This window comes from Gouania willdenowi, chromosome 6 (genome assembly GCF_900634775.1).
Source record: "Gouania willdenowi chromosome 6, fGouWil2.1, whole genome shotgun sequence".
Classification (NCBI taxonomy): Eukaryota; Metazoa; Chordata; class Actinopteri; order Blenniiformes; family Gobiesocidae; genus Gouania; species Gouania willdenowi.
The window spans coordinates 50954187-50973867 of NC_041049.1; the positions used below are offsets into that span (position 1 = coordinate 50954187).

General features: G+C 36.8%; 1 protein-coding gene across 4 annotated transcripts in view; it reads left to right on the forward strand.

Moving 5' to 3' along the window:
* Positions 1–19681, forward strand: part of LOC114464982 (UPF0606 protein KIAA1549) — a 39742-nt gene that overhangs the window by 17197 nt on the left and 2864 nt on the right. For 2 of the 4 annotated variants that reach the window (XM_028449677.1, XM_028449679.1), the window contains exons 10-21: positions 3287–3464; positions 4089–4273; positions 10492–10727; positions 11755–11891; positions 13783–13797; positions 14201–14412; positions 14975–15186; positions 16109–16253; positions 16333–16656; positions 17600–17652; positions 18222–18364; positions 19454–19602. In XM_028449677.1, the coding sequence (XP_028305478.1) occupies positions 3287–3464; positions 4089–4273; positions 10492–10727; positions 11755–11891; positions 13783–13797; positions 14201–14412; positions 14975–15186; positions 16109–16253; positions 16333–16656; positions 17600–17652; positions 18222–18364; positions 19454–19602 (1989 nt within the window). The remainder of the gene's footprint in view (positions 1–3286; positions 3465–4088; positions 4274–10491; positions 10728–11754; positions 11892–13782; positions 13798–14200; positions 14413–14974; positions 15187–16108; positions 16254–16332; positions 16657–17599; positions 17653–18221; positions 18365–19453; positions 19603–19681) is intronic. The other 2 variants (XM_028449678.1, XM_028449680.1) reach the window with 1 other exon arrangement.

A 19681-nucleotide genomic window follows, 5' to 3' on the forward strand; every position in this document is an offset into this window, starting at 1 on the left:
CCTGCATATATATGTATTACTGTTTTCTGTAATGATTGTATAAAATAGGTTTTATTTATTATAAGAACAAGCATAGGTGTATTTTGATGATGGGTAAATTACTTTCTGAGCTTCATATGATCAGTTTTCTTCATGATTTCCTGATTCTAGCTCACTAACTAGCTTTCCTGAGTACAGAGGGTTCATTATGTTAACATGCCAATTTTGTAACCAGTGAAAGCCTTAGTGTGTTACTAATCAGGCTTTAGCTTTTGTGGGTCCTTTGCACACCTGCTCATCTCTAAGGAGAGAGAGAACATGGCTCTGTTGTCATGGTAACTGCATCCCTTTCAGCAGAGGGGCGAACCACTTAAAAACCACAACATCATGGGTGCCGTTCTTTCTCTTCTTCATTTCTCTTGTGCTTGGACATGATGGATCCCGTGAACCCCAGAGCTTCTAAGAGCAAATCAATTATTAATTATTGCTTTTTCTATGTCTGATCTGCTTCCTCGGGTAAAGGGTGATCATCAGTATTGTGCTTCTGATATCCAAGTACAGGAGATTTATCCAATACTGTCACATTAAGAGATGAAAAAACAAGAGGAATTAAAATATTTAGAAAACGTAGGGAAAAGGAGATAAAATCTCTTTGGATATAAAGAAATTGCATTAAATTCTAGAGATGCATATTTGACCTGAGCTGATGAAATAAACAGTAACACACAACAGTAATTAAAAGGAGCTTTAGGTAAATTACAATATCTTTTTATTTTTTATCTCTATGTCTCCCTGAATCCTCTTTCTTAAATCCTAGAAACAAATGTGGTGCTCAGAGTCCTGTTTCTAGGCCACAAAAAGTGGCACAAAACCAAATCCTCACCCAGGGAGATGATGATCCAAAGGTTACATGTTAATAGAATGTTTTTATTGTCATTATAGACAATGTACAACAAAATTCAAAGACAGCTCTTGTGGTGCAAGATACAAATAAGATAAGAAGTGTATGTACAAAGGGAGCCACTAAGAAAATAAATAAACAGTAGGAACAACAACGGCAAAGATAAACATATTGCACTGTTACAAATTTGACTGAGCAGCTATTATGTGTTCAATTACCTTATTATGTGTATAATTTTGTAAGTAGCATATCTGTTGTTTAGTCTGCATTGTTTCCAACAGCACCAAGTCTTCACCATCTCCTGTCAATGAAATCTCACCACTTAGTTTTCCACACATTGTTTTTACTCTTTCCAGATTAAAAAAGCTTAAAACTATCACACAGTCAAAGGAGAGCTGGGTTTACGATTGCTTATAGAAATCATCGCTGTGTTCCTCACTGTTTGAAGGATATTTTAATATTCCCTTTAACATAGTGCTTAACATTGTTATTACATTTCAAAGACAATCACCTTTTAGTGTATTTTGGATTTAATGAGACTATGGTTACTTAAATTAAACATCAAACATGTCTGCAACATTGAAGAACAAGTTTTGATGTTGTCACCTTATCTATGAGAATAAACTGATACACAAACAGCTAAAAGAGCAAGGTGAATCAGGTTAAGGAAATAACACACGAGTCAACCGCGGAGCCTTGTTTCCAGTCTAATAACCTTGCACTGAATGCAGTAGACCCAACATGGGGGGTGGGCTGCTGCTTCACAGTTGTTTTTTTAAATGTGTCAGCCCAGACATGACCTGCACTTTACTCGTTCCAGTAAGATAGACAGACAGCAGACTGTAGCACGTCTCACAGCATCCAGGCAGAAACACACACTCACACACACACGCACGAGTATATAATATTTAATGAATACTCAGGAAAATAAAATGTGAGCTGAAGTTTTATTTTTATCTCTGAGATGCTTTGAGTGTTTTAAATTAAAAATAAACTCTGTTTTGTACACTCATCAAATTACATTAAAACACAGACTTAATTTATCAGATGTTTTTAAAAGTACAAAAAACACTTCATGAACTTAAACATTATGGCTTTTAGAAGACCTTCTTTTGTAACAGAACTTAAAATAATGATAATGGTTGTATAATCTAGTTAAAAATGATGTGCGAGTGACTCCATTAAAAGGAAATGTATAATTGTTGAAATGTGACACTTTTCTAATGAAAAGGAGATTAAACGTTAAATATTTAATGTAGAATTTAATTATAGAGGAAAGCAATATTTAAAATGATGACTCTTATTAACCACACAACTACAGTATGAAGAAAATTTGAGTTTAGCTCTTGTATACAGGGGGGTGGACAACACTAAGGTTCTGCAACTCAAATATAGGGTGTCTTTGATAACTTCCATATAACCATTACCCATTATTTCAATTTGTTCTTTCATAATTAAAATAAATATACAAAAATAATTGAAAAAGCTTGATGATTTAGCTTTTTTATTTAGTAAGACTTCCCGAAAGGTGCTTCATATGGTAGATCAAAGGCACATGTACATCTTGTTTTCTACCTGCAAGGTCAGCAACACTTTTCACCTTCCACTCCCTCGAGAAAAAAATTCATTGTTAATTCTTTTAGCTAAAAATAATCAACATTATCTTCAAACGCACGAGGAAGCTGACTGTTATTTTTGGTGTGTTAGCTTAATAACAGGTGAAGTAACTGGGAACAAGCCCTTTTTACATGTGCGCGCTTAATGGATTCCAAAGGGTTTTCAACTGTATGAGTACCATTCAAACATTTTACCTTGTTATTGACATTCACACAGACACCAGAGCTGCTGTGCATTTTTCTTTTAGCAAAAGTCAAACTTCACTTCCATATTGCATACCCATTAGAAATAGTAATGTGTTAGTTGTATTTTTGAGTTTTTAAAGTCTTTATCGAGCATCTTATTCATCTAAACTCGCCTGTCAATAATAATAATATTATAATAATATGAATCTTTATTTATATAGCACTTTTCAAAAACAAAGTGCTTTACTAAGGAGCCCCTAAAAGGATACGGATTTTTTTTATTTTTATTTTTATTGCGTGCTCAAGTAAAGGTTCCACGCGAGCATGTGATACTATAATGTGTCTGAGTAAAAGTTAATTTTAAGGGATAAGGATGTTTTGTTTGAGTTTTTTTATTTTTTTTATTGCGCATTTACGTCTGTAGGAAATGAAGCAAGAAATAAAAATAAAAAAAGGGAAGAAAACTGTTAAAATATTAAATCAAAGTAAAATTAAAGAGGAATAAAATGTAACTAGAACTAAATGAGCCAAAAGTCATGCCTGTGACACTGCCTGAAATAGATTAAAAAGCACATTGGTAAAAATTTTATTTCATATTTTCCAGATTGTGAGTTCAACCCGTCTGGATGGTGCAGAAAACCCTTTAGAGCTAATTTATTTTGTGGAGGGTCCTGAAGGTCAGCGAATACCTGCCATCCAAACGGCCGACCTCCTCAACAGTCTGGACATTCAAAGAGCTGCCATCATCCTGGGCTATCGTGTCCTTGGAGTTTTGGCACAGCGTGAGTCTCTCTTACACTGCAGTGAACATAACATGTTTTTGTGATTGAAACCATGGCTGACATTTCATATTAACTGAAAAGCTCTCTAGGGAATAGAAATACAGCTACATTTTGACATATTTCAGACATTTTCATCACTGTTTTTTTGGCAGGCTTCTAGAAAGTAGTTAAAACTCTGAAGAGTTCAATGACTAAAAGAAAGATTGAAGGGATGGTTTTTGTCGCTATATTTGTAAATATGATCTGAGCTCACAGATGGCTCCTTTAGTTTTTCTGTGTTCATACGAACATGTGGGTTAATTATATCCCTTTGAACATCCTGTATCAAAGCTTTTATTCATTATCTATCCAAATGGGATGAAAGCCAAATGAGAGGCCCTCGAGGGACTTTAGTCTCTGTGTTATCTTGGTAAGACAGTAGTTACACTACAGTTTATCTTTGTGAGATAACTCAGAGATGAATGTGTGATGTTAAAAATAACAGATCTCTGCATTACCGGTACATTAAATAATTTGTTTCAAGTTTTCTCTTATTAAGATGTCAGTCAGTGACCCAGATTTGTATTCGAAGTATGACTTTAAGATAATTTTTTTATCATTCTGTTTTTTTGTGTTTTTTTAAAGCTGTGGAGAAGGTTACATCTCCCCTGTCAGACACAGCGAACACCAATCTGTGGATCATCATCGGCGTTGTGCTTCCTCTCCTTGTTGTTATCATCATCATTTCCATCCTGTACTGGAAACTGTGCCGCACCGACAAACTGGAGTTCCAGCCCGATGCCATGACTGCCATCCAGCAGAGGCAGAAGGTACCGTTCCATCACTGCTTTTACTCAGGCTTCACTTATTTATTCTGAACATATATTTATCATTTGTTACATACGGTATGTTTTGGTAACTCACAGATTTATATAATATCCATCAATGTGATAAAGATTCAGAAGTGTAGCCTAGCTTTCAATAAGAGACACAAAGAGATGACTTAATTACACAGTCACAGTTAATTATTTTTAGTTTATATCGACCGATGTGTCGTTTTAGTAGCTTTATTAGGAGCTAATATTTTCATCTGTGTTTAATTGTTTGTTTGTCTGTTAGCAAGATTATATCTAAAGTACTTATGGATTTCAACAACATTTTAACCAAAGATAGACCTTACACAATGAAAAATTTCAATACATTTTGGAGGGGGTCTGATCAATATACTAATTCTGGATCCATTTAAAAAAAATAAATCTCCATATAAGTTTTTTTAAATCTCAAAAAAATCTTATCTCGGTTCTTAATTGACCGATCTTCATGAAATTTGACTGTTACCCCACTGAGTTTCATCAGGATCAGATCCGGATTGCGCATTTGATTGTAATTTTTTTTGAAAAATGTGGATGCATTTAAACCTACTGTATGGTTATTAATATTTCTGGGGAAAGAAATTTCTTCCAAGTCTTTAAAGTGTGAATGATCATGGTACCATGATCAGGATCACTGTACCAGATTACTGCCAGATTTGGAACTTGGCTGAGGTTGTGATTACCAGAACCTCAATTAAAAAAATAGTGGCTGGATTTTTGTTTATTTGTTTTGGTTTTATTTGTTTTGCTTTCTATTTTTCTGTCTTTTAAAGCAGAACTAAGTCTCTTTTTCACCTTAATAAATCTTTCTGGTAGTCCCTCTGAGGGTAATACAAGTGTTTATTGGATGATCAAGGGTCTTTCATCCCCCCTGCTGTCTCTGCGTGCGTGCACAGCGGGGTGACAGGGAGACAACTGGCTGATCACTTAACTTATTATAAACAGCGCTGTTTTTACGGTATAAATGGTCAACTTACTGAGTTACTAAAGGATGAGTTCACTCAGAATATAGTCTTATTCAAGATGAACCGCTTTAATTTTGTCCCGGCACGTTTAGGAAGCCTCCCGCTGCCCTCTCACTGAAGAGGGAGGGATGAGCTGCTGCCTCGGGGGGTGCGGAGTGTTTACGACAGTGACATAACCAAAGAGGACCTTTAGGGGGAGCCCGAAGCGCAAGTTACTTAATTCTGCTTTAAATCAGTTGTTGCCACACACTTTTTTTTATAGTAACCTCATATTTTTGCTCTTTCTCTTTCTGTTTTTACTTGGAATTGAAATAATATTTTTGGGGCCAATATTTTTTTGCAATGCTACTTGAAGAAATACAGGAAGCAAAACACTGCTTTCCTCTTCATCTGCTACTTTCAGTGATTCCCCAGGGGGCGTTTTTTTATTGTGATGTCGGAAACACAACTCTACTACATTCCTGAAACATTCTCTTAAAACAACATCCACCCTCTGTCTTGTCTGTGTGTGTCTGGCTCATGTTCTTCTCTTTCTTTCCCAGTTGAGCAGTGAAGTAAAATCTATAATATGCAAAGTTTACAATGGCATTGGCTTCACTTTAATCACCTGTCACCTAACACCACTGGTTTACCCCCCAGTCCACTACATCATTAAGTGAAGCAATGACCTTGCTTCACCAACCATTGCCTGCTTCTAAAAGGGATATTGAGTTTAGCGAGGAAGAGGAAGTAGAGTATGAGGAGGACGAAGAAGAGGAGGAGGAAGAGGAAGAGAAGGAAGTTAAAAAAGACGAGGTATATACCGTAAAATGTTTGTGCGCTCGTATTATGTTTTAATTGTGATTAGTTGTACTTATTATACTTGAACAGTGGATGGATTTATTTGGGCTTTGTGAAGTGGAAGTTAGTTGTTTGTAGTTTTGAGCCGTTATCAACAGAGGTTTATTGTTCTCATCAATGCTTAGAAACTATTAGTTCTTCTCAAGAGCAAACAGAGTGGGAGCTATCTTGAGGAAGAAGAAGAAGAGGAGGAGGAGGAGGAATATGTTGAAGAAGAGGAGGAGTTTGAAGAGGAGGAAGAACATAATGACGAGGAGGAAAAGGAGAAAGTTAAACAGGAAGAAATTATCCATGAAGAGACAAAAACACCAGAAAGGAAGAATGAAGATGAGAGAGTTTTCTCTAAAGAGAGGAGACACAAAGCGGAGGTACACTGTTATCAACACAGGCTAGTTAGTGTTATAGTCTGTAGAATACTAGAATCTAGGGATGAACCGAACATTCGGCCACCAAATATATTCGGCCGATTATTGCAAAAAAAACAACATTTGGCCTTCGGTTTAGTGAGTCAAAAGCAAGGCCTAATAGTAGCGTGTGACGCAATCAAACTCAAATCAGACTCAAATTTTGAGTCGAAAAATTGTGAGCGCGTTGCTGCAGAATCAGAAGCAGCAGCAGCTCCTTCTTTCCACACACAAAGTGCTAACAGCTGATGTGTGTAAACAATGGGTCCGTGGCTCCAACAGTGACTCCCAACATGATCGGCAGCAGGAAAAGTAGTGTAATTTGGGCGTCCAGTAGTGTAGTTTGCATTTACATATATGGCAATAAAGTATAATATATATTCTATATTAAACCGTAGTGCTGTTTTAGCTGTTAAATAGTTGGAGAGGGAGGAGCTCACATTCTAGGAGGCGTGTTAGGTGACGTCACCTGCCAACGTGGACAAAATCCAACTGGCCCGTTTAAAGCTGACTTTTTACAAAATGTGGAATAACAAGGGAAGAAGGAAACAGAACTTTTTCAACTTTGTCTCTCTGAATGAGGCTAAAGGGATATATATCACTGTAGCAAAACATTATAAAGTGATTTTTTTCATCATACCTCCCCTTTAATGCACTTTAATATTTTGGAATGCATGTTTTGTTTTATTTGAAGGGCTAATATAAATGAAAAACTTTGTTGTGCTTTTTTTTGAAAATCAAAGGCTACTGAAATATTTAAAAAATGTCAGAATATTCAATAAACATTTACTTTCTTTAAAAAAACATGTCTAAAAAATGTTTTCTAGGCTATTTATTTTTCACTATTTAAAAAAAATAGTGAAAAACTTTCGGTATTCGGTATTTGGCCAAGCGTTTAAATTTTATTCGGCTTCGGCCTCAAATTTTAATTTCGGTGCATCCCTACTAGAATCCTGCTTTCCCTTTATATACCAACTAGACTCAGAATGGCTAGAGTCTGGATGGATATCAACTGTTGTGTGTTTATAGACAGTAGAGTAGCCATGTTTTCTACTAGGTGTCATATTACAGGTGTTCATACTGGCTGAGTAGTACAGATAAATGGTGAGCTTTGCTGATAACTTGGCTTGGTATTGGTATTATCCACTGAGGTTTCATCTCTCACCTCAAGCTTTAGAAAGGTGTTTCATCTCAAAGGCCAGACTTTTCTGTCCAGTACTGACAGCAGCGCAGCTACAAGCCTACACATCGCTATTCTGTCTCAAAATAAAGAAGAAAACTCTTAAGCATCTTATTTGATTAGTAACATTAATAGCAACAAACCATCATACAATGGCGTATTAGGGTCACATTGAAATAAAGTCGTAATATTTCGACTCAAGATTAAAGTCTTAGATTTTGAGAATAAAATTGTAGTTTCATTACATTTAAGTCATAATATTACGAGATTAAAGTTGTAATATTTTGAGAATGGGGTTGTAATTTTATGAGAATAAAGCCGTATCTTAAAAAAAAAACTTGTAATAGTATAGCGCACAGAGGCTATTTGCTCCAAATCAGTCTGGTTCTTTTGTCAGAACAAATGCAAACATCTGCAAAGTGGCTTTAAAGTCCTTAACCTGATAACAGTGTGATGATGATGATGATGATGATGATGATGATGATGATGGGACAAAAATGTGTGAAACTTAAAGTGAAGTATAATCTCACTAAATGTTCCACGTTCTCTGTAACGTACGAGTTACCACGACACAGACAAGATCCGGTTTGTTAAGTTGAGCTTTTTATTCAGATAAGGTTTTTCAGGAAATGTTTGTCTCCTGACATGTTTCGATGTCAACTGCCAGTCTTCGTCAGAGAAGAGAAAAATTTCCTGAATAACCTTGTCTGAATAAACGAAACCTCAACTTGACAGTATTCAAAAAGAAGACAAAATTAGTCTCGCTGGAACTAAGATCCTGTTTGCAATCCAATTTCATTTTCAGAAATTTATGACTTTAGTCTTGAATTATTACTACTTTGTTCTGGTAATATTATGACTTTAATCTCATAAAATGAAAAAATTTAAGATACAACTTTATACTGAAAACTTATTTCTTCAAATATTATGACTTTAATCTTGTAGTGCCCAAATTATTATTATTATTTTTTTAATTTTTTTTATGTGGCTCTAATATCGGACAGACATTTTGTTATTTTAAATGTGTCTGCTATATTATGAGTAGAATATTTTCAGTCCTCTGTTCCATCATAGACATGTTTCAGTATCAAAGAAAGAACGAAGCACTAGCTAGAGACGCACATACTGAGATCTGATGTTTCCTGTTTTCTTCCTCGCTGCTGGAAAGTCCTCAGGCTTTTACTCTGGAACAGGCTCACTGCTTCCATATTCACTCTGTGTTCCCATCCATCTCAAAGAAGAGCAAGCAGCTCTGTGTTTACACAAATCACTCCCTGTCCTGCCCTGCCAAGGCTTTCTCTTTATTCATTTATGTGTTTCCCTTTTGACATCTATTCATCATCAGTCATTCAGCATAATTATGTCACAGAACATATCGTTTATATCGACATAGATTTATTTAAAAGATTATTTTGTGATAATATTTTTGTTTTAATCCCATGTCTGTGTCACACAAAAAAGTACTGATTATGCAACATGACCACTGACATTGACGGCAGGTTTAATTAAAGACACACTGGCTAGCAAGAAAGAGCATGACAGCTCAGTTACTGGGAGATGGTTTGGATGTTAACCATTAGTTGTGCAGACCAATGGGAGAAAGGGGAGGGGGGGTCCTGAACTTGTTCACCCATCTCCATTTGTTCTAAGAACCCCAAAAACATAGTATTTGAAGTTTGTTTTATTTTGAGGTTAAATATGTTAAAATAAAAAAAATTATATGTCAAAAGTGGGATTCAAACCCACCTTAGCGGAAGGAAGAACCCTTGAGTGCGGCGCCTTAGACCACTCGGCCATCCTGACACGGTGAAAACACAGGCACATTACAACACTTTCTATTTAGTTTTACCGGTAGCCATCACTCCTTCGCTCGCGAGAAAAGCAATGGCAGATTTTCTCAAAAGTTTTCATCAGGGTGGGGGTGGAGTCCATGGGTGGAGTTACCAACGGAGGGGAGGGTATTTTCTTTCCCTCAGGTTTTGTGACGTCACAAACCTGCAAATTTGAAACTGAGCAATTTTCGCTGTGTTGTAAGACTTACACAGACCACAAACAAAAACGACTGGATGGTTTTATTTCACATTTTTTGTGCTGGTGGACACTCAAGTTACCTCATATGTAAAAAAAAAAACTGCAAAAGTGGATTTTTCACAATATGTCCCCTTTAAAAAAAAAAAAAGTGGTGAAACATGTTGATGTTGTGCAGCTAGTTGTCAATAAAAGTGTCTGTTTACACCCATCACTTTGACCCTGATGCCTTTTTCTGGTAAAACTGTTGAGAATAATATTAAGATGTACTGTATTTTATTATCTCATCATTTTAAGAAAAAAGTATTGCGAATAGATTCATGGTTAATATATCGCTCAGGATGACATACAATAAAATGTGAAATCCTCTGGACGTAAACAAATACAATTAATGAATTGCTTATATTACAAAACAGTTGTTTTTTAGGTATATATTGAGCACTACAAAAACACCACCTATATAGCAATTTATTTATTTTATTTTTAACAACTTTTAAAAACGTGTTGTTCTTTAGCATCATTTATTCTAATTAGAGGACAGTTTGTTTAAATTTTAGCATTATATCTGAAGTGATTTAAAAGATGATGATGCACTGGTGTCTAATACAACCCCTCAATATCAATCCTGATTCATATTTCCTTCAATTCCACTAATATTGTTCATGTTTTCTGACTCATTCCAATCTCTGCATACTCTGAAATAATTCTTCCCATTGTTTTTGCTATTGTACTTTTCTACCTTCCCTCTCTATCTCTTAGTTACAGACTCCCAGTGTAAAAGGCTTTGACTTTGCCAAACTGCACCTTGGCCAGCCAGGAAAAGACGATGTGATGGTCATCCAGGAGTCTGTCCCGTCAGAGCCCGGCCCCGGCCCCCTCGCTCTCCCTATTAATGATGGTTTCAGTCCATCTGAGAATGGGACCATGCCTGCACCCGTCACCAAAGCCTCAGTCTTCTCCACCAAGGCTTCCCGCACCAGTCGAAGACGAGAAAGGTCAGTGTCTCTGTTAGATGCAGCAATGTTTAAATGAGAGGACAAAGGAATTCTATTGTAATGTTGTTATTATTATTATTATTATTGTATATTTGTATCATTTTTGTATTTCTTCTATTTATTCTCCTGGTGTTTTTCTATTTTTTATTCTTTTACACTATTATTCTTTACTCTATTTATTCTTTAATGGCTTAATGGGGAACTTTGGGACGTTATTTCATTATGTACATGTTCATACACATAATGACAAATTAAAATCTTTGAATCCTTGAAAAATATACGACATTAACGATACAATGAACTCAAACTCAGATCCATACAAAGTAACATCTTTAAAAATAAATCTGAAAGTAATTTTAATGTTTTTATTTTTACTACTTTTTGTCATTATTTGAATGTGTTGACATTTGATTCATTGCTCTTTAAAGTAAAACACTTTTTTTTTTTTTCAGTGTCATTTGTTATCATGTTTTATTTAACGTTAGATTACAGTCCCACCACCAGATTGTCTTTCATTATCCTTTGTTTTTCTTACAGTTAAAACCATCCCATTTAGATCTTAAACATGGGTATTTAGAGCTTTAATAGTGCTAGTGTTATCCATCGCAGAGGATTAGCTTCTCACCTCAGATGGGACAGTCAGTCAAGAAAAGAAAAAGCTTTTTCACGGATACTCATCAAATATTTAGGAACAGGGAAGAGCAGAATCTTCTTCTGCTTGTTCAGACTCACTCACTGTCTGTGACTAAGGTACAGTCTAATGTTTTTTATTTTTTTATATTTTCAAGTTTGGACTTAAGACTTTTTCCTTTTTTATTTACTGTAAATTGTCTAAAAATAGACTTTAAACCCTAATTTTGGCCAAAGACATAAACAACTCTTGTTTGCCATGAAACATCAGCAAAAATATCAGACATTTATCAGCCCCCACTCAGGTTTCACCTTCCTAGAACACCCACACCTTTAATTATACATGGTACTCCTCATCTTTAATTAATTGTGTGTGCACGTGTGTTTTCTGGGGTAGGATTTCCCCGTCAGACGGCGACTCGGTGGTAAGTGACCGCTCCAGCGAATGGGACTCGACTGAGGACAATCTGAGAGCTCATGCCATGCCTGGTGACAGAAAGCCCCCCCATAAGGTCCCCATCAATGTTTTAAACAGTGAGTGGCCTTGATAACGTTAACTATTACAGTACCTCTTCCAGCACAGGGAGCAAGGGTGAGGGGGGAGAGAATGAGGAACAGACCACGCTGACATAGAGAGATAAGGAGAGAGAACGACTTAAACCAGACATAGGTAACTGGTGACCTGGGGGCCACATGTGGCCCTCTGTCTAATTTTATGTGGCCTCCAAAGTAAACATATAAAATAACGGAAACAGACCAAAAAAAAGCAAGAATACATTAAAGAATACAAATAATTACAACATTGCGAGAAAATACTCCAAAAACACACAACACCACTACAAAATGACAAATATACACAAAATAACTAAAAATATACAAAATTACAGAACATGTCAACAAAAGTACACAAAAAGACAAGAAAAACACAAAAAAATGATGACTTTGCAAACCCACAGGACTAACAAACAAGCAAAACGACTACAGAAATACACAATATGACTTAAAAAAACATACATTCTACAGGAGTAATACACAAAAGGACAACAGAAATGCACAAAAGGCCTCATAACAAGCAAGACAACAACATACATGCACAGAATGACATAAAATGACTATAAAAACAGTTTGTTCTTTCTTGTGTTAACACTCAGAATGGTCATTGGTAATGTGACCCTTTGATAAAACAAACACATTTTTATGGCCCCCACTGTGATAGAAGTTGCCCACTTTTGACTTAAACTGATAGGATTTAGCTTTGAAAGTTCCAGAGGGCTGAGCTGAGGTTCCAGTGATATAAGTTATGAAGCATATTCAATATTATTTAGAAATATAATTGGAAAATAATGAAATAATCTGGCCCATATTAAATTTGTAATTAAAGAGTCGCAAAGATAAAGCTACACTCACACTATCTCTGTAACTATTGCTGGAGCCAGTTTGCAGCTGGGATCAGTCTCTGTTTTATTTTTGATAAATCTGTGGCCTCCATGTGTGTGCAGACTCTGCACAATGTTTAGAAAACAAGCTTTGTGCTACATAATGTTTGAAATCTGTCTCATATTTGTTAGAAGCTGCTTCTTGACAAATAAAGACCTATCTAAACTAGGGATGCACCGAAGTGGAAATTATTGCTGAAACCGAAAATGAGAAAACCAAAGCTGAAAACCGAAACACCAAAATAAATTATTATGCAAATGATTAGCCCCATTGCATTTATGGTTAAAAAATGCAATTGTATGAATTAATATTAATGCTTCAAAGAATAAATCAATTAAAAATATGAAAATGTTTATTTAGCACTGACATTCCAACAATATATATATATTAAATTTAAAAAAATGAAATGTTTAACTTGACGCACACGCTCAGTGGGCTATGATTGCGGCGTGCATCATTTATTGTGCGCGCTGGTTTAATCCCATCCAAATAATGATTTTTATGATGTGGACCAAGTACAGTCATGATGAAGATCAGAGGATTTCTGTGGAATGTGTGCTGACACGCCGACTGACTCTAAAGCTGAATTCAAGCTGCTAATGCACAGCCTCATGTCACAGTGTAGAGGTCCGTGTTAATGGAGGGCTACGTGTAACTACAGTGTCGGCATAAATCACACTTAACGTGCTCTGTCAGCTCTGCTCAGAAAACACTTTATTGCTCAGATATATTGAAATACAGACGGACAAGTTGGCATCATCCTGCTTTGGTGAGAAAAGTGTCTCGAAATTTTTAGTGTCAGGAATTTTGGTGCACCACTAACCTAAACTTTACCTTTATCGTTCTCTCTCACACGTCTTTCCATCATGCAGTTCGTTTCTTAATCCTCTTTGAAAAGTGTGTCTTTCTTCTGTTGTTAATGTTCACACACCTCAAATTTCTTTCCCTTTATTAAGACATTTTTCCCCCTTTCTCGTGTGCTTTTCAGGCAAAAATAGAATTGGTAAGACTTGGTCCTTTTTCCATTCATGTGTGTTATTAGATCTAAGGCTTAACCTCCAGCAGCTGTGTCTGTCTGTCTGTGTATGTTCCCCCTCGGCTGTTCTCACCATCAATCACTGTCTGCTGCCCTGTCACTCACAGACTGGAAACAGTTGACTAGGCAAACAAAGGCCTCAGGCTTTGTTTGAAATTAGCTTTGTTAATGAAACTTCATTTCATGTGCCGACTGTGAACATTTTGTCTACATATTTAGCTTAAGTTAATCGCAATTTGTTGTTTTTCACTAAATAATATTCCGATTTTACCCCCTCTTGACTTCATATAAGTTTAGGTATCTACAGCCTCTTTTTCAACTAACAGTGTTTCATTATTTATTTATTTGTCTTGTGTTTTGTTGTCCGTAGGTCCTCCCCCTCCCCCTATGAACGGTACAAATGAACAGTTGTCCTCGGCTGCCATCTTTGAGCATGTCGACCGGATGTCTCGTTCCACGGACGCAAACAGGAGACTCCCTAATAAAGTGCAGCTCATTGCCATGCAGCCGATGCCTGTGCTCCCTCTGCACAGTCCGCCCACCAACGGCAAACTGGCTGATACCAACCCAACCAACAAAGAGGTATGAACTTACGAATATGTGTTTAACACTCCTATTATCCTCTAACACATTTTATTTTATTTGAATTGCCTCCAGAAAATGATTTTCAGAAAATTGTTGACCAACTTTTTGTGTCAGTCACTTTGTTTATTTGTTAAATACATAAATAATCCCTTGATAATGAAACCTTGACTTCTCTATCAGGCCAAAGTTCTCTGTCTCAGACACGCTGTCTTCTCAACACTTTCACTGTGAAAGAGCTGTTCCAATACCCAATTGAACGTAAACCTTTTCCTCAAGGACATTTTTAAGAGCGATAGTGTGCAGATTGCAATACACACAGGATGTAAGGTCACACACAATTTTACACAGCTTTGACCCCAAAGGAACACCAAGGTGTGCAATATTGAAGCACTTTGAAAAAATACCATCATGATAATTTTATGCTTAATCAATTGTGCCCATAAAGACAGCAAAAAATATATGAATATTTTGGTTGATAAACATTGAATGAGGTCAAATTGACCCCAAGGATAATAGGAGGGTTAAGGTTATAATTATGTTGCCCCTTGTTCATATTCAGGTCCCATTGAGGCACAAGTCAGAGATCGAACATCACCGGAACAAAATTCGTCTCCGTGCCAAGAGGAAAGGACACTACGACTTCCCTGCCATGGAGGATGTGACGGGTGATCCCAGAGACGTCAAAGACCCAGATCACATCTACCAAAAAGCCGATAAGATGATGGATACGGATGCTCAGATGCCCTGCGTGTTTGTAGAGCCCAAGAAAAGGCAAGTTCACATCCTTGGTGACACTTATTTGATTGAGGAGACAGGGCCATCTATTAGGGGGAATAAAGGGGAGAGCTTTCTGGGGCCCATCCAGAAAAGTCAGCAAAATAATGGTCCATTGTGATATGAATCTGTGATAACCACATTTATTTATTCATCTCAATAATATCCACTGTTATACAGGAAGTTTGTTATTATTTGCACCATAGTATATAGTCATCTTAAAGATGTAAATCCTTCTTTTAATCACAAATAAAATGTTTAAAAGTGTCCAAAACTGGTGGAAAAGGTGGTGAAATGGGGTTTAAAACAAACACAGAAATTGTTTGAAAGTTGTAAATTATAGTGGTCAAAAACGTACAGAAAAAGGGTTCAAAGTGTCAATATTGTTACAATTAGTGGGAATAATTACTTTAAGCTACACAATAATAATGGGCTTGACAAATCATGAATGTGGTAAATTGGCAAAAAATAAGCATGATGTATAGAGGTTAAAAGTGACAATAATACGAGACATTGGGTGGGAAAAGTGATGGAAAGGGTTTATAAGTACCGAAAATGTCTTGAAAGGGGAAAAAATGTGCAGAAAAGGCATTAAAATTTGATGGACCAGTGGCAGAAATGGGAGTAATGTGGAAAAAATACATTCAAAGGAGCAAAAAACGACAAGAACAAATGATGAAAGTAGGTTAAAATATAGCAAGTTTGGTGTAGTTGCAGAAAAACGGTAAAAACAAGAAAAATGGGTTCAAATTGTTAAAAAAAAAAATAATAACATGTTTCTTGAAGGCATCTGGCTACCCCCTCCCAGTGTCCCGTGACCCCAAATGGGGTCCTGACCCCAAGGTTGAAAACCCCTTTTTGAGGGTAAAGTCAACGTTACATTAAACTACATTGAAATTCCATTTGTTTTGTTCCTCAGTGGTCGAGGCAGACGCTCCCCAAAACAGAAAGCAAAGGAGCAGCTGAATGGAGGCATAAAGGATGCAGACAAGGACAAATTGATCACTGATGAGCTGGATGTTGCCCACAGGAAGTGCCCAGGTGTCAACAACGTTGCCTACGTGGTGAGCAACACTCAAGCCTGGTGGAATATAAACTGGTGTTTATTTAACTAACAAACTTCTTCTTATCAATCACTTTCAGTGTGACCCAGACCAAGGACAAAGATCCCCTCACAGAAGCCCCTCCCCCATGGACGACGTCTTCCTCGGCCCTGCTTCCTCCCCTCCAGGTCATGCTCCTCCCCCTCCCCCGTACATGCCTCCACAGCCGTCCATCGAGGAGGCCCGGCAGCAGATGCACTCCCTGCTGGATGACGCCTTTTCCCTGGTGTCGCCCACGTCTCAGAGCAGCTCTGCAGGGATTACTCTCCCTGGGGTCAACAGCCACCTCAGTGGCTCCAGTCCCCCAGGCCGGGGCCCCAGACCCTGGGCCACCTCCTTCCAACCTCTTAGTCCTTTCCCTAATGTAAGTGGACATCCAGCCTGTCCATCAAACTCACAAAATCAGATCATACAGCTCTCTTGTATAGTACACCCATTTGGAATTCTTTTTCTTTTTTTTGTCTCAAACTTTGCAAACAATATACAACAAAACAATAAATAGACATTTAACACAAATGTACAAATACAGAGTTTGAAAAGGTACTGAATGAAGCAAAAGCATATCTTGTCCCGCCCCCTCTTTACATTTAATGTGAAATTCTTAATTCTTAATTAATATCCCGGTAAAATTGAATCACAATGAGTAACTATTATCAGCCTTTGTATTGGTTGTATCACTATTTTTACAATAATTCTGCCAATAAACAAAAAACACTGTAGTGAACCAAACCGTTCAGGCTAAACTATGCAAAACCCAAACTTCATATAAACATAAAAAATACAGAAATGATCCACACAATAATGTAACGCACATTATACAACATTGTAACACATACACTACACATGGTGTGATCACTCAGTACTCTGTTGAGTATGTTCACCTCTTAGATTATTCTAATGTTCATTTTGGGTGAAATGAAGAACAACTGATCTTCTCCAGCAGCAGAGAAGGCCTGTGAAACGCTCATTCTTTCTCTATCTTCTCCCTTTCTTAAATGTTTTCCTCTCATTCAGTGAGCTAAGCCTCTTATTACTCAGTTAAGTATTCTCCCATCTGTTGCTTTCAACATTGCCCACCAGTATTAGCTCGACTTATAAACTCATGTAGCCATCATATGAAGTCCCTGTTCAACCATGTTGAACAGGGACTTGGTGCAATGTGACAGCGCCTTCACAGTGTGAACATTTTCACATGACGATATCTGGGATGTAGCTGCTTCTTTAAAATCAACATTGAAGGGTGTTTTCACAGGGAATTTTTTTTAAATATTGTTGAAGTGTTGTGTGCTTTTGCTTGTTTCTCACAGAGATTCACTGAGCTGAGCATCTCTTCTCCTTCAGTCCAAGGCCTGACACCACGGTATGTAGACTGGAAATGCTAAAAAATGGAAGGACGAGTGAATAAAATTCGCAAATAATGCATAAACTTTAGTGTTAGTTCTCCACACTAAAGTTTATTGGAGCTTTTTTAGTTGTTTCAGTTTTCTCGTGTACAAAAAAATGCAGAGCAAAGTGTGATATTTTTCTATACTATCTATACTGTCAAGTGAAGTGTAATCTATTGGTGATGCTACTGTATTTCTTTAATTTTCTTCAGATCCAAAAACCCTTGATCACTATAATGTAGACACATTATAGACACATTATGTTTTTTTTTTTTTTTTTTAACCTCAGATTTTTATTTTCTAAATGTAGTTTTATGATTTTTGTAAATAAAATTTTCAATTTCTCTCAAAAGTTTTTTTTTTTTAATGTATTTATTTTTAGTTTAAGGAAGCATCACCAAATGTGCAAAGTTTTAGTTTAATTCTAGAGTGAAGGATTAGTGTAAATGTGTGGGGAAAGGAGATGAAAGCATTTTCGTTGCCGGGTGTATCAGTGAAAATACAAATGAAAGGAAAATAACTACCTTTGTGTTTCACGCCGAAGCCTCGGCTCTAGCTACGCACCACCAGGGGAAACATCTGTGCACCGGGAGCACCTCCAACCAGACAGCCTGTTCTCCAGCCGGGCCCTGTACGCCGAGGAGCTGAACTCATCAGCCAGACCTCGACCAGTCGGAGGGACTTCAGGTACACACACACACACACACAAATGTAAACAACAACATTTTTAGTCTATCACTGTCTCTTTTAAATAGTTATTCACTTAATTTAAGATAAACATTTATTGTTTATGTTTTTTACCTAAAAATTTTTTTTTTAAAAAATCAATTAATTAATGATAACAAGAACATAAGTCTTTTTTCTTTGAAAACAAAGCTTTTTCCACATGCTACATATAAGTTCACATCCCTCAGTGTCACTATTACGTAATCAATAATGGATTTTAAGCTGTAAAACATTTCTAACAGCATGCTACATGCACACCAAAAGTAGCCTTGCCTTAATAATTGTGCGAATATTTATCATCAAAGAGAGTTTTTTTGTAAATACAATGACAAAGCCACACACACACACACATACAAAGAACAATACTTTTAATCTGCCACAGTCACTTTTAATGAGTTAATAACTTAATTTAAGATAAAATTAATCCACAGAAGATATTTTTACCTGAAAAAATATTAATGTAAAAATAAATAACAGTTATTGATAGCAAAAACGTTAATGTTGGACTTTTTGTTTGAAAACAAAGCTGCTCATTGCATCATAATTGATCTATTTTCAGCTTACTGGAACAGTAATCAGCCTCTATTGTCCACATAATGTATATTTAAACATGTTCACATCCCTCAGCGTCACTATTACATAATCAATAATGGATTTTAAGCTGTAAAACATTTCTAACAGCATGCTACATGCACACCAAAAATAGGCTTGCCTCAATAAATGTGAGAATATTAATTGTCATAGAAAGTTTTCCTTTAAATACAAAGACACACACACACACTGTTGAAGCCGTGGAGCATTGTCTTTCCCTTCCATTATTAAAGGAGCTGAAGTGATTGTGCTGCCATTATGTGACTCACACTAACACAGATAGATTTAGCATTTCTACATGTCTACATGTAATGGCCGAGTGCAGCACAGCACAGACGAAGTGCTCTTCAGCCTGGGCTGATCACATCTAACTGTATTAGAGCACTGCTGGGGTTGAATGTCAAGTAATACAACTCCTTTCTGTGTGTGTGTGCGTGCGTGGGTGTGTGGTACTTGCAGGCGCCCAGCTTCGTCATCTCACACAGGTGGGCTTATCCAGTCGTTTGAATGGCTACCCAGCAGCACCTCGGTCTGCTGCAGGTCAGAACGGAGGCTGGAACCACTACCATGAGGACAACTTCTCCAGGATGGAACCAGAGAAAGAAGAAGTGAGTACATTACAGTATTTGACCTTTTTTCAGTGAAACTCAAGATCCGGGGTGCCAAATCCGGCCCTTTGGAGCATCC